This window comes from Ixodes scapularis, unplaced genomic scaffold (assembly GCF_016920785.2).
Source record: "Ixodes scapularis isolate PalLabHiFi unplaced genomic scaffold, ASM1692078v2 PGA_scaffold2__306_contigs__length_199485367, whole genome shotgun sequence".
NCBI lineage: Eukaryota > Metazoa > Arthropoda > Arachnida > Ixodida > Ixodidae > Ixodes > Ixodes scapularis.
In genome coordinates, this window is record NW_024609857.1 from 167,317,198 (window position 1) to 167,332,587 (window position 15,390).

At 49.0% G+C, this 15,390-nt stretch overlaps 1 protein-coding gene across 1 annotated transcript in view; it reads right to left on the minus strand.

Annotated features, from left to right (window-relative positions):
* The window catches only part of LOC8034422 (guanine nucleotide-binding protein G(i) subunit alpha), a 70,702-nt gene extending 68,356 nt beyond the window's left edge, over positions 1-2,346 (minus strand). Inside the window, exon 1 of the mRNA XM_029972539.4 lies at positions 1,890-2,346. Within this exon, the coding sequence (XP_029828399.1) occupies positions 1,890-2,010 (121 nt within the window). The 5' untranslated portion in view covers positions 2,011-2,346. The remainder of the gene's footprint in view (positions 1-1,889) is intronic.
* Positions 2,347-15,390: the final 13,044 nt, after the last annotated feature.

Here is a 15,390-nt window from a genome sequence, read left to right on the forward strand (position 1 = left end):
CTTGTGCGAGAGACGTGGTATCCTTCAAGATGGCGATGAGGGCTAGTTGCCTCTCCGTGCTACAGATGGTGCTCTCATATATAAGGTCTATGTTAAAACAAAAAAAGATAAATCTGACAATCACAGATCTGCATGAATTCAACTCGGAGTGCTTTTCGCAAAAGCAAATCTGGCCAAATGGAGTCTGGTTTAGCCTTTTCACGTTCTCAGAAAAATCGGGAAAAACTATCTTGACACCTTTCCCGGCTCTTTTGGTGCAGCTACAGTCGCAATGCTTCAACGAGAAGGCAGGTGTTAGTCAAGTTTCTTCCAAAACAACACAGCAATGCCCTGGCCTACATGGCGGCTTCAGCCCACACACCCCGATCGGAAATGTGCCCAAAGCAGCACCCCCGGGGCGTGACGCAACAGGGTGGAGTTAGTGTGTTGATGAAACACTTATAGGCAAGAGCAGAATATTTTGCTTTTTTATTTATCGCATCAATACAGACATTTTCTTAACATGCTTACAAGCTACCTTACAGGTGTAGAAGCCACACTACACGCTTAAAACGCTACATTTACAAAATACACTCTTCCACAAAATACAGACTTTTCAATGACGTAATTTTGTCCCCCATTTTGTTGTTGTGAGCTGTTTGGTGTGTGCCGAAGGCGAGCGTTCTAAGGATTTAAATGACCCCTCAAATACGTGGAGCATGGAAGCCTATAAGTCTTACCGCGCTGACATCTCAACAGGTTGCGATGTAATCCTTCATATTACTAAATTTGTTTGGGAAAACAAACAAACAACAAAATGGCGGATTGACGTCATGTGAAAACAATCTACAGGGAGTAATTCGCAGCCACTCTGGTGCTGACCCAGTACGTGCATGCCCGCCGGAGTGTTTTCGCCTCTCCCGCAGACGAAGTCGTCGCCTGTATGCAAACCCCATCCAAGGTTTTCGCGCCACCCCCGTCTCTTTTGGCGAATTTGCTTCTTTCAAGCTCGTGTACTTTTGACGAGTTACGATCTCTCCTGCCATCCCACGTGCCAGCGCATCAAAACATCACTGAAAGAGGCGAAGAATGGCCCACCTGCTGCCCGAGACGGCCCCCAGCAAGAGCTGGGTCTGCCGTCGGCGAGCCCCGGCTTGCCCAAGCGAGAAATGCACAGAGTACCGACGGTGCGGCCCCACTGTAGGTGTTCACGCGCGGCTGAGCATCCCCGGCAGGCCGTCCCGCTCCCCGCGCTACCAACGGCACGAGCTTCAATCGGCGTGCCGGTGCTCGCGGGGGAGAGTCAGAGGAATCCCAAGATCACGGCCTCCGGTTCTCCGAACAGCGGATGTCACTTTTTTTTTTTTTTTTTCTTTTTGCTTTTTGCGTTTTTTTATGCTTCTTTCGCAGAGGCAAGCAACGGGACGCAACACGGGCTTCGAAACACTCGCAGCAGTCTCGGCTTCGAAGCGTCCTATGATGCCGGCTTCCGTTCGTTAGCGACAGTCGAATAAACAGCGCTTATCCGCCGCTCTGCCGGCGATGTATCGTTCTGCACAGACGCTTCCAAAACCGCAAATCATCGGACCGAAGGATCGTCCCGCCACTGATACCCTTTTAGCGCTTCCTACAGGTTGCCGGCGACGGTCTTGCCACCGCCCGGTTGCGAGGGAGGGGTTGATTAGGGTTAGCGGCCGCTCCGATAACCGCGAAATTAAGTCGGTTGTTGGCTCCGTAAACTTTGAACCGACATCCCTGGTCGACAAGAACGTGAGGCTCGCGGTTGCCGCCCGCGCAGCTCGAAGCCGAAGCTGCCGAACGGCCGAGAAAGGCAAAAACGGGAGCATGACAGGTCGTCGAACCGACGGGCACCGCCGACTCCCCGGTACGGCACGCCAGTCGGCACTCACCGAGCAGTAGGAGCTTGACCTCCCTGGCCTGTCGCTCGCCATCGGCGCGGAGGTCCCTGTCGATCTTCTTAGACCTCTCCGCGGCCTCCTTGTCCGCGGCGGTACTCACAGCACAGCCCATCTCGACCGCGGCGGCGGGGTCGCTAGGCCTAAGCCGACGGCTTTGGCAGCACCAATTTATTTCTCGATCGTTTCCTTTTCCGGCGTTGTTCGGAAGCGGTCACTTGGTCGAGCCGGCCGCTGTCCTAGCGCGCGTCGGGGGACCGCATCCCGCACACGCGAAACGACCAGAACACCGCGAAAAAAAAAAAAAGCGAAAACGAACCGAGGCGCGAGCGGCACGTCACAAAAAATCGCAGACGCTAACCGTAAATGAAGTTTGAAATCTGTTGCCGGATATGGAGCGCCGATCGTCCGCTTTGCCGGAAGTGGCGCTCAGTGGCACTATGCCCACTATGCTGCCCATAGTTCCAACGGTGGCTATCATGTGGCGCGTCGATCGTGCCTCGATCGTAGAGAGCCTAGATTGTAGAGAGGGCAGAGAGGGTCCATCACTGATCAGTGGTGTCCATCAACCATGTCCTGCGGAGGTTGGTCGCAAGTGCGCATGAGCTGAGTTTTCGCGTGGCGAGCAGGAAAGCGGGCGGAATGGCGGAGACTTTTCAGAGGATCTACGCTTTCGGCACCTCCTTGCGAAACACAGCGAGTGTACAATGTTAACAGCGCGACTGGGGCAAGCAAGCAAATTGTCGTGTGTATGTTTATACCACTGATCTCTATTATAGGGCCGGAAATTAGTCTGCCTCAGCGGGCGTCTGGTGTTTCAGCTGTAGGTGAGCAATTTAGCCATTGCGGTAAAATCGCTAACCTGGGGTTTTTAACGTGGACCACGCAGTAGTGATACACGACCGCACGCCGGTACAATGCTCATCCAGATCGAAACGGGCAGGGGTGGCGATTGAACTGGGACAAGGACAACAAGACAACGCTTGTGTCCATGGGCGTACCAACCGGGGTGCGCTTGCCCCCCCCCCCCCCCCCCCCCCCTAGTTCTCAGAGTGGGGGGCAAGGCATGTGTTTCCCCCCCCCCCCCCCCCCCCCCCCCCCCCCCGAAACAGCCGGCACTGGGCAGGGCAAACACACTCCGGCGACGCCCAAGGTACACCAAGGGCACCGCCCCCCCCCCGGCCCTTAGGGGGGGGGGGATCTGGTTTGCCCCCCCCCCCCCCACACACACACAAAAGCAAGTTGGTACGCCACTGCTTGTGTCCCAGTCGCACTTTTTTTTCAACATAAATTCTTACCAACTGTCCAGATTATCTATCCTAGTTTACCATTCTGTTAAAACACCTGAGACTGTGTGAGAAAATCTGGAAACAACCGAAAGTAGAAGAGTCAGACGACGTCTCAAACTCAGCTAATAAGTTTATTTAGTAAACCATCTCATATACACCCTTGAAACCAGAGTCGTTGTGTTGGTTGGTGACGAGGTTTACTGAATAAACGTATTAGCTGAGTTTGGGACGTCGTCTGACTCAATGACTGACTTCCCTGTTTCTTCTACTTTTGGTTGTTTCAAGATTTTCTCACCCAGTCTCAGGTGGTTTAATTAACAAAATAGTAAACATCGTTGCAGCTCGTGTTGCAAACGCGGCCCATGAACCCTATCGAGCAGTTGAACCCTCTCTGTAATACAGGCTCCCTCCCCCTGGCGGGGCGCGCCCATACTAGTTGGCGTACGCGGAGCAGACGACGCGAGAGGCTGGTGCACTTGCCGTGCTGGCCTCGCGCTTCGTAAAGTAATGTAACGACGACAAAAGGGCTGGACACGAGTTATTCTTGTGCAGTCAAATGCCACAGCATCGTGCTAAACGGAAAGGCAAATATGCGTCTCCCAGAATGTCTTATTAATTTGTTTCCTGGTAGGCGATTCAAGAAAAATTGCCGGAAGCACGAATCGTCAGCTGTGCGGAAGACAGGGTTAATCATTGCTTCGCTATCTTGTAACATGATTCAGCGGTGGCACTAAGCTTACTTTTCACGTTAATAGGGACTTTTCGTACATAGCCCGCAATAGACCTTTCCAAGAAAGAGCGTATGGCCGGTGCCATTTCCAGTGTTCGTGCGTATGGCGCGTGCTTTGCTCGTTTTCCGGAGCGACGCACACGCGCGTGCTGAGCTGTGGAGATCGCACGCTGAACTGTGGATTTGTAAACACTGGAAAGGTCTATAGCATGCAAGAGTTTTGCGTTGCTTAGAAGACCTCGTGCCGTCACTTTGATGGAGGACTGAAGCTCGCGCCCGCAATCCGCAGCTGGTGTTCTACGTCCCTAACGTAAAATCTACGATGGTTCCCCGTGACTGTCGGCAAAGTAAAACCGAAAAGGCGGTTATCGTTTCATAAACAACTCTAAATTTGAATACCAAACTTGGTTGTCAGCGAAAGACATGAGGTAAAGTAGTAGCAGTAGATTGACGTTTTATGGTGGAAAAGCAACTAGGGCTATGATGCTCTCAGAAATTGGAGAGGAAAGAGCTTTAGGAGCTGGTAATTTATGAAGTTCTGAACATGCAACATGTGTAACATATGACCAGGACCTTACAGTATAAATAATGCTTCAATTCGTGAATATGGCAAGTGGCCACAAGGAGCGCAGTGACGCGCGGCAACCCCTTAATGTGACAAGTTGTGACATTAAGGGGTTGCCTCCAGAAAAACAAGGGGGGTGTACACTTCCCTTGTTTTTTCTGAAGGCAACCCCTTAATTCGCAACGACTCCTCTAATCTCAATGCTTCCCCCCCCCCCCTCCCCCTTTTTTTTTCGCTAATTTGAATTCCTAAGGAAACCCTTGTTAAGGAGAATGTATAGGGATTGGTGTTCCATGCTCCCCACACGCACGCCTTCCCGTGTAAATGATTTGAAGTAAATAACCAAAATAATGCGTTGACGAACGCGCGTGCAAGACGCAATTTGTTTAAGGCTTTAGAAAAGTTACTACTGCTGAGGCCAGCACGTGCGGCGCGTGGAACACCAATCCCTGCATTCTCTTTGATGCTTGGGTAATATTGGCGAGATGTTTTGGTGGCGCCCTACTATGGTTCCCTCTCGTGACGTCATTACTTTGCGAACAAGTTTGATGGTGTCTGTAATGAGCATGGCGGAAGCTTGAAATCATTGCACTCTGAAAGCAACACTGCGAGCACCAAGAAAATTGAAGTTCTTACATTACTCTTATTCTTATATCACTCTTACCTTTGCTGACGTCACAGTCAGCACTCGGCAAATTGTGGCAGGCCGACCACAGAGATGCTTTCGATCGCCCACGTCTCCAATAGCAATAGGTCTATTTTGCCCCTGCATAGATTTCCCCGTTTTTGTTTTGGGTTTGCTGCGTTTTTTAGGTTTGCCATGCCACGCAGAGCCGCCGCTGATCAAGCCGAGAGTGGAGACGAGCCTGACCCTTATTTCCCGGTCAATTTTTGTCTTCAAGAAGACAATTAAATCTTGTTTTAACTGTGTTTAGGAACACTCTCCGCGCAATATCCGAATTTTTCATCCTCCTTCATGCGAGAAATTGGGTTTTAAACTCTTCCCAAAGCGCGTCATCAAAAAACGGCATTTTTGTTGGCAACATTGGCAATCAGTGTTGCCAACATTGGCAACCAGTGATGCAGGGGGCGCGGCTGGTGCGGAAGCAGGGGGGAACGGAGCGAACGTGATCGAGAAAACAAAGCGGCGATTGGAGGATTGGAGAAGGGAATCCTGCAGGGGAGCGGGAGTTTTTCATTCCTAAGGACAATATATGGCTAGGACACATACGGAGATAATCCGTACTGTAGTTTCCGCCCGTTTAGAAGGGAATAGCCAACAGATCCAGATCCAGGAAGCTCTGACGTAATATCAGGTAAAGAGTCGCGTTGGGGCGACACCCCCTAGAAGAGAAGGCCGTAGCGCTCAGAGTGGTTACGTCAAAATGTCCGAGACGGAGAAGGAAGGCCGTGGCGCAACTACGTAAGAAAATATCTGGTATCGACGTGAAATAAGAAGTTTCTTGTCCAGCGGCGCGGTGGTGTTCATGCGCGTTTATTTGGCATTAATATATGTTTTAAAAGCGCAGTCTTGTACAATTTATTATATAAATAATATAAACGTAATATCCAACGCGCTACCAAGGTTGAAATTACGAATTTTATATTTATAATTATCCCCGTAACCGCGGGACTACGTGCAGTCCCGCAGCTCCCCACACTTTTTGAATGAACCGGCTCCGATGCGACATATTTTCCCTCATCCGGGGTCCGATTCTGGTAAACTTACGTTGTGTGTGAGCTGCTGACTGTCTAAAAAGGAATGCTGAGACATTTCAGAAGGGAAGCGAACCGGAAAAAATCTAGTAATCGCCGTAGGGAGCGCACACGAGCAAGACATGGCCGGGTCAACAAACCTTTCGTCCCACACTGCTGCTGTTGCTCTCGTGTGAGGTTCTTTTAATAGTTCTTTCCTTCTTCCCGTAGTTTTTTTTTTCTTTTTTCTTTTTTTGTTTGTTTTGTGTTCGCTTAATACTAAGACATTTACTTGGATTCGCGGAACAAGTCCTGCTACGGTTCGAGTGACATGTGTGGCAATTAGCCAACGATGACACTGGTCGATTATCGATAGACCTCTCTCTTGATAGAGAGAGACTTCTTGGAGTTCGTGTTCAAATATTTTTGTGGCGGATATTGCAGGACTTTTGGATACGATCAATTGGTGAGAAACAACTTATTTACGGGCTTTCTTGGCATCTTGTTCTTCGTTGTTATCCGTGTACAATTGCGTCGACATTTGTAAATATGTGTGGTAATATTCCAGTTTTCACTGAAAGGTGAATAACAAGTTTGTGTGATCATTGAAAGTGCGTTGTTGGTGCTTATGTGTTTATTTATACTAATGTTATTTGATTACCTTTAACGCGTTTATACTGGAATCTTAACTGTATTAAGGTAATAGTATTATTGTATACAAAATAAATTATCTTTCGTTCTAAGGCAGCTCGAGCCCACAGGGAGAAGTAAATTAGTTGACTGTAAATAGTAACCTTTGTTCCCCTGCCACACGGAAAAATTAATATATTTTCATTAACTGATATGGAATTTAGTCAGCTCGCGGTCTCGAGTGATTATACGAGCGTCGCAAGGGGATTTGTCGACTCCCTAATGTCATTCGATCGAAATTACATTAATTTTGCCATGTGGTCGGGGTATAATGCAAGAATTCAGTGACTGCACGCGATAACATCGCTTACATAATCGTAAGTGACACTTGTCTAGCCGTGTTCGTGTTGACTACGTCTACCTGATTTTTAACTCTGATCTGTTTTGCTGTGTCTAATCACTGCGTGTCTCGCTACTTTGTCGAAGTGTTTCTGTATAAAATATGCATTCCTACAGCAATAATTGCGTGACTCAATGGTTTATATATATATATATATATATATATATATATATATATATATATATATATATATATATATATATATTCTTGTTAATTTTTGCTTCTTGTTTTTTCAACTGTTCTCCTTTTTTGTTCGTTTTGTAGGTCTTCTAGCTCTATGTTTCGATCCGACTTGGTTCTTCGTCAGGGGCGACTGTGGCCGTTGAGGAGCGGAGTTTTTCGACCTTCTTCTTCTTTCAGGGATGTGGCACATTTCTCGATCCTATTCTTTCACGGATATGGCAAAGCCAGTTTCCATACACTGTTGGTAAAGCGCCAAGGCACCTATTTATCTTTCCTGGCGTCGTTTGAATGTGCCAGGACTCGATGAAAAGCCTGCGTCTGTTGTTAGTCTCTGCGACGATAATGCTGGTCAAAATCAAAGTCAAATTGGACGTTTGAGTGATTTATACAGCGTAAGGTTGGTCTGCCAGTAGGGGCGACACTGGTTTACACTGTAGATGAGCAATTTAGCCAGTGCGGTACAACCGCTAGCCTGGGGTCTTTAACGTGCACCACGCAGTAGTGATACACGACCGCACGCCGGTACGATGCTCATCCAGATCGAAACGGGCAGGGGTGGGGCTCGAACCCAGGATCCCTGGGTTCGGCAGCGCGAGCTTTCGCTCCACGCGCGTCGAGCTGGGTGTGCGCTTCAGCCCACTCGGCCACCGATCCCCCGATAATGCTGGTGTTGTCGAAACCAATCCCGTAATCTTTGACTTCGCAGCGCTCCGCAACTGCGCTGCACTCGTTTTCGAGCTAAGAACGTCGTTATTGTGTGGCGTATTCTTTCATTAAAGTTCTTTTCTCGCCGATGTAAGTGGGGGGACAGTCTGCACAAAGGATCTTATAAAACCACGCCCTGCGTTTTTTCTTTCGGAGGGCGATCTTTTGGGCGGGGCATGAGTAACCCAAGCGTGACAGCGGCTTGTGGGCCACGCTGATTCCTTTGGCTAGCACGCGTGCCAGCGCCTCACTTGTTCCTTTGATGTAGGGTACGCAGATGTGCGAGGTTGAGTATGGCTGCGTACAGGCTTGTGGTTGCTGGAGTTGGTGATCTTGAGCTTGACGACGAGCGATGCGCTGGATAAAGATGCTCGTGCATCCATTCTTTTTGAAATCAGCACAGACGTTTTTTTTTTTCCTTCTTTCTTCTGCCAGCTTCAGACGAGCATATAGTCTTCGCCCTACACAGCAGAGTCTTGACCACCGATGCTTTGTGGTAGGCTGGGTGATTGGAATCAGACTTCCAGAGATAACGTCCACTATGCGTGGGTTTCCTGTAGACAGAAAACGTCAACTCTTCCTTTTCTCTTCTCACGAGAACGTTGAGAAAAGGCAAGGAATTGTCTTGTTAAGTAATGAAGGATTTTGTTAGAAATATATAAGATTTGTTTTAGAAAAGTCTATCTTTCTAAAGTTGCGTCGGCATTTTTTTTATCTGCCTATATTCGTGTTTCCATATTTGGACGTCTTCCGCCCACACGCGCGGGGGGGGGGGGGGGGGGGGGGGCGGGGGCTTCGAGCAGCCGCGGGGCTCGGTGGGGAAGAGTCGGACCCCGGTCGTTAACAAACGGATTGGTTTCAGTTTGGGGCGCCGGAACACCCCTGTCTTGGGCTTCCGTCCGCACTTGGTGCTTTTAAGCGGGTGTGCTTGTGTCCGGCGTATTTCGCCGCTTAGTGTAGAAAACTTCTCTTTTAGTCGACGCAATAACTTAACTACTTGGTGGCGCCAGCCAGACGGCGAAGAAAGTATGTGCTTACTCTACAAAGAATTTGGGTTTGACCGTTGAAGTGTTGGAGGGGGGTCACGTTGACAGCTCGCTGATCATTGGGTAAGAGTGTACCACGTGACAATGGGCAAACTTGAAGTGATTGGTCCGTCTCTGGAGGGAAAGGAGGCCCCTACGAGTCTAGAAAAGGGCTGCCGAGAGGATTCTCGGGGATTCGGCTTTTGAGATCAGGCAGATTCAGCTCTTGAGACTGGAGGACTAAAATATGGGTTTTAATTTTGGGAGTTTTGTCATGTAAATTACTGTTGACTTGTTGTCGTTTTGTTTCGAAGTAAACGTGGCCACACTGGCCACCGTAAACCAACCAACGTCGTAATGTGTCCAGAGGGATCGAACAACTTTTAGTTCTTTTTACTTATTCGACTTCCCGGGGGACTTGCATCGGGCGAACATCATCATCGGTCGTCACCATCCTGACCGGCCCCTCTCCCACGTAAAGTTGACTGCAAGATTTTGCCGAACTTTTCTAAAGGTTCGGCAAAGGTCGTAATGTGTCCAGCGGGATCGAACAACTTTTAGTTTTTTTTCTTATTCGACTTTCCGGGGGACTTGCATCGGACGAATATCATCATCGGTCGTCACCATCCTGAATGACCGGCACCCTCTCCCTCGGAAAGTTGACTGGCGCAGTCGACAGGATCGCCGACTTTCTGCGACGGGCGGTGAGCGAAAACGACGGCATCAACGGAGGTAGGCGGAACGTACCTGGGCTCTATGCGACAAGTGTTTCGTCTGCTGGATTGCGAGCAAGGGTCGCGTCTGCTGAACTGCAGACAAGGGTCGCTCCTGCCGGAGTGAGGACCGTGGCAATATCTACGTGAGAAGCCCGGGGGGTTCAGTTACCCAAAGAAGTCGTGGCGTCTGCTGGACTGCGGACAAGGCTCGCTCCTGCCGGAGTGAGGACAGTGGCAATATCTACGTGAGAAGCCCCGGGGGGGGGGGGGGGGAGGGTACAGTTACCCAAAGAAGTTGTGGCGTCTGCTGGACTGCGGACAAGGCTCGGCTCGCTCCTGCCGGAGTGAGGACCGTGGCAATATTTACTGAGAAGCCCGGGAGGGGGGGGGGGGGGGTACAGTTACCCAAAAGAAGTCGTGGCGTCTGCTGGACTGCGGACAAGGCTCGCTCCTGCCGGAGTGAGGACCGTGGCAATATCTATTCGCGAGAAGCTCAGGGGGGGCGGGGGGTACAGTTACCCAAAAAGGAATGGTGGCAGCTGACAGGCAGTCCTTTGCGTCATATACGTCGGAGAACAGGAGGACCTGTGGCTTCACCTGCGGACCGGCGAAGCATCTTCAGCGAGCGGCGACAGAATATCGGGGCAAGCCTCAAAAGGAGAGACGAGATCGTCGCTGCAGTGCTGCCTTCGTTGTGGTACCGGGAAATTGTGCGTTTTTTTTTCTTTTCGGTGAACGGAGAAGGAACCGAGGCTTCCAGACGACGGGCACGATCGCCAGGCCGAGTGGGAACACTGCGGCAAGTGGGTGGCGGCGAGTGGAGGAGCAGCTAATTGGATGTCGCCAGACAACAGTGGATGAGTCCCTTTCCCGTTTTCTCAGAGGTTCACCATGACCAGAGAGAGCGTTGGCTCGCGGACCTGCGGCAGGGTTTGAGAGCTCTTTGGAACGCGCAGGTCTGGAGAAACAGATTTAAGTATAAGTTAGGTAAAGCAATTTTTTTTTCTGCTGGCTTTTTGGAGTTGCTTGCCTGCCGTCACAGTTCATTTTTTTTCTGCTTTTGTATAAATACTGGTCATGATGGAATCTGGAACGTGCGAGTGTGGGCCTCGCCGGGCTTTTTTTTTTGTTTTCTCTGTCGCCCAACAGGTCTTTTCGCGAGGGGTATAGCTCCTTTGTTGTTGTTTTTGTTTTTGTATGCTACGCGTCTGTCTCGGAAAGGGGGACAGATGTTGCGCGAACAGCAAGTGTACTTGCAACATTCTTGGTGGTGAGGTGTTAAGTAACGAAGGATTTTGTTAGAAATAAGTAAGATTTGTTTTAGAAAAGTCTATCTTTCTACGGTTGCGTCGGCGTTGTTTTTTTTTTATCTGCCTATGTTTGTGTCTCCATATTTGGGCGTCTTCCGCCCACACGCGCGGGGGGGGGGGGGGGGGGGGTGGCTTTGAGCAGCCGCGGGGCTCGGAGGGGAAGAGTCGGACCCCGGTCGTTAACAAACGGATTGGGTTTCAGTTTGGAGCGCCGGAACACCCCTATCTTGGGCTTCTGTCCGCACTTGTGGCTTTTAAGCGGGTGTGCTTGTGTCCGGCGTATTTCGCCGCTTAGTGTAGAAAACTGCTTTTTGTCGACGCAATAACTTAACTTGGTGGCGCCAGCCAGACGGCGAAGAAAGCATGTGGTGACTAAAGGCTAAAGACTAAAGACTATCCACTTCTTGGAGTTTTCGGCGGTCCATGCGCCATAGGGCACACAGCTGCCCAGACAACGCAGATAGTCCTGAGTACGTCCTCAGCTGGTCGAGACGTTTTCGTCGTCGGAACGTCCGGAACTAGTCGAGACACTCTGGTCTTTTCAAAGACGTCTTGAGGACGTTTTCAGGTTCCCTTATTTAGAAAGACCAAAAAAGTCTTCTCCCGAATGATTTTCAATAGTACAAAATGTTTCCATGCGGGAAGCGAAAACAAAACCAGAATGAGTACTAAAATAAGAATTCGATAAAGGATACTCGGTGGCCGCAATCGCCGTAGCCTCGACATCAGCAGCCAGTCACATCGGTTTCTCCTGAACGAACAGTGTGTTTCGGGTCCTCGCCGCTCAAAAGCTGGGCGCTCACTACCAGATTCCCCGAAAAATCTTCTGTGCTATCAGATCCTCGCGCTCTAAATCTGCGAGCGGCCACTATATGGCTCTGTAGAAGCGTAGAAATCTGGGCGAGTTGGTGATGCATCGGAACGACAATAGAGCGCAACCAAAACGGCGGACCAGTAGAAGAGTATACACACAGACAAGGCGCTGATTTACAACTGAAATTTAATAGGAAAAACATGAAGGCCGCGAAAAAAACCCGAACAATCCACCACACCCACGTCACCACACACCAAGTTCCCATTGGCCGAGATGTTCTATCTCTTTTTGATAGAGGACCACAGAGGGGGCGCTGACACACGTGCCCTTCCTACATCGTGATACGTAAAATGCCTCCGTTATCTCCCGCGCTGTATTCTCATTCCACTCTATGGCTCCGTCGTCGAACTGCCAGGCTTTGTAAGTGTAGACGATACTGTGGATAAATGCATGTTTCTCAAGTAATAAAATCAAACAAAAATCTCGTCATAGGCTTTATAGGTTTGGTTGAATCATGTCATCGGGCAGATTGATCGCACGTTAGGATACGAAGTGTCTCGAAGCTGGATGACCGCCCAGAGGGCACACGGAATCTCAAGGCCATCAACAGCTCTGAACAATCAATAGCGCCATGCACAACCTAATATAAAAAAGTGGATATCTCTAGCAATTTTTTTTATCATGCATAGTTAAAAGATTGAGGTCCACGAAAAGAGAATTCTAGCCGTAAAAGCGGCGTTGGCCAATATGTTTTTAATATAAAATTTGTATAAATCTACGCTGAGCAATTTCAATTAAATTGCCTCGTGACATCGCAATAGAGTTCCATGTGACGAACACGAATTCAAGACGCGATCTAACAAGTGCATAGTACGTGGTTAACAGACACCCAGGAAAACGAAACTTTCTTGTCAACCGCGAAATGACGCCAAGAGAGAGTAGACCATGACTGAAAATACGAGAAACGTGAAAACGATAATCTAATCTTGAGTCTTCGATCACACCAAGGTCACGCGCGTGCGACACTCGCTGCACTTGTGCTTCAAAAAGGGTATAGTCATACATTATGCCCTCTCTCTTCCTAGTAAGGGACATCACTACTGACTTTTTGGGGTTCAGTAGAAGTCTATTTGTCTAGCCCCATTGTTCAAGAGAGCGGATATCATATTGGATATATATACAATCACTAATATTTTCAACCTTGCGGAACAATTTTAAAGTCTTCAGCGAGCACGAGCACCTTTGAGCTTTAATCCAGGACGGTAAATCGTTGATAAACACTAAAACAGAAGTGGACCCAGGTTAGAACTCTGCAGACACCAGATAAAGATGCATATGGTTCAGACAAACAGTTAAAATATCTAACCCGATTTCGACGACTTTAAAGGTAACTTTCAGATCAAGCACAATACCGTAGGAAAAGTTCGTATTCTTTCAGTTTAAGCAAAAGTACCTGGTGGTCAACCTTGTCGAAGGCCTTAGTCATATCAAAATAAATTGTATCCACCTGACCACTGTTATGTACGGTAGGTTTACTATGACCGAGGAAAGCACTTAAGTTTGTTACAACAGATCTGCCTTTGAGAAATCCGTGCTGTAATGGTGTAATGCATTTTCCGTTTTAAAAAGGAGAACAAACGCTCATAGACCACCATGTCAAAGACCTTCGAAAAGCCGCAGAGAACAGACACAGGACGAAAGTGATTAACATCGCAAGGATTTCCAGACTTCAAGACTGGTAATACTAGTGACATTTTCCAACAGGAAGGATAAAACCCACTTTCTAGAGACAAGTTAAATATTGTGGGGATTCCTGTGGTCTCCCTTCCCCGATGGCTGCGATAACGGCCGCAGGTCGGAACACTCGGCCTCCTTCGCCGTGAGCTCCGACCTGTTCGTGAGGCGGAGGGCCACCTGGCTCGGGGGCTCTCCTTTTCACTCTCTCCCGGGGGGGACCTTCTTCCGTTCCCCCGCTCGGATGCGGATCACTGCTGAAAGGCGAGGAGGTTTCGCATCTTGTTTTCCCGCTTTCGGGAAAGGGACTCGTCCGGTGACCGCGAAAGAGATAGGACGTGTGTCGGCGACTTCTCCGATGCTTCCCCGATCTTGGCTCTCCCGAACCCCGCCTGGCAGGTAGGGACCTTTTCTTACCTTGCCGGAGCGGGGGGCACATTGGATTGGGACATTGTAGTTCATTTAAAAAAGTGTTTTAATAAATGCTCTTGGCCTCTGTCCTTACTCTGGTACGTGTGTCTTCTCTTCCACTATATTCGAGAAAGTGAGACAAGGTAGTCGATCATTGGCACAGACAAAGGTAATTAATCGAACGGACCCGCGGTGATGTAGCCCTAAACGTCGTCTATATGGCCGCGGAGATGTGGGGACCGCGCTACTAGGTTTGACGGCTCCTTTGAGATCGCCGCCGCTGCTGAGAAAGCCCTTTGGTTACTTTATCGGTACCTGTGTTTGTAGCTATCAAATCCCAAAATATATATGTAAGAATAGGTACGAATATTTCACTACCGCCTTTGATAATGAAGTTCGGAACGCCATCACAGCCAACAGAGAGTTTTGCCCTAAGCTTCCGGAAGAAACACGCCACCTCATTCTCTGCTACATCGTGGTATGCCAAGCAGTCAGCAAAACCCCCGATAGCGACAGTCGCAGGTGCATCAGAAGATTGCGAAAAACAAGCCCTAAAATGTTCAGCAAAAGCCTCACACAGTTCCTTTGGTTTGAAACATATCTTATAGCCGGCCTTGCGCACGACAGCACTGCCACCACTTTTGGTTTGCGAATGCGCATTTTGTCAGAAGCAGCTGGGATCTTTCTTAAAGTTATCTTCCAGCCGGCTGTAATAACGCGTCTCATATCGAGACGCGTTATTACTTTTGAGTATTGTTCTACAAATCAAAAATCTCTGATACCAATATTTGCCCCTTAAACAATTGTTTATTCTGAGGTACCTCTGCCTTTTATCCATATAATGCTTCAGGTGAGAAGAAAGCCAATGAGGAAATTTAGAGTTTTTTGGATGGTGCCGGGGTATACATTCTTCCATAGCCCGCTGGACTGTTGATGTCAATAATTCCACACAAGAGTTAACGTCCTTCAGATAAAAAGGCTGGACCAATAATTGCCCCGTAAACAATTGAATAGGCCCAGATAGTCACCCTGCGCATTCATGAATTTTGGCGCTATACGCTCCCGCAGTACTCGGAATGACAAGCCCGCCTGTGCCGTCACAGCCTTATTGTCAATCGCACCCGAAGCAGGTCTAGTCCCATTTTTATGCACATCAGCAGCTTCGTCGTCGCCAACATCACTGTTTCTTGAAGCAATCGCCATCCTGGACAAATTAGGACGTCGACTGGCGGAATTGGAAGCCGATGTTTCCTATTTAGGCATATGCCTACGAAAGAAGTTCGTTTAC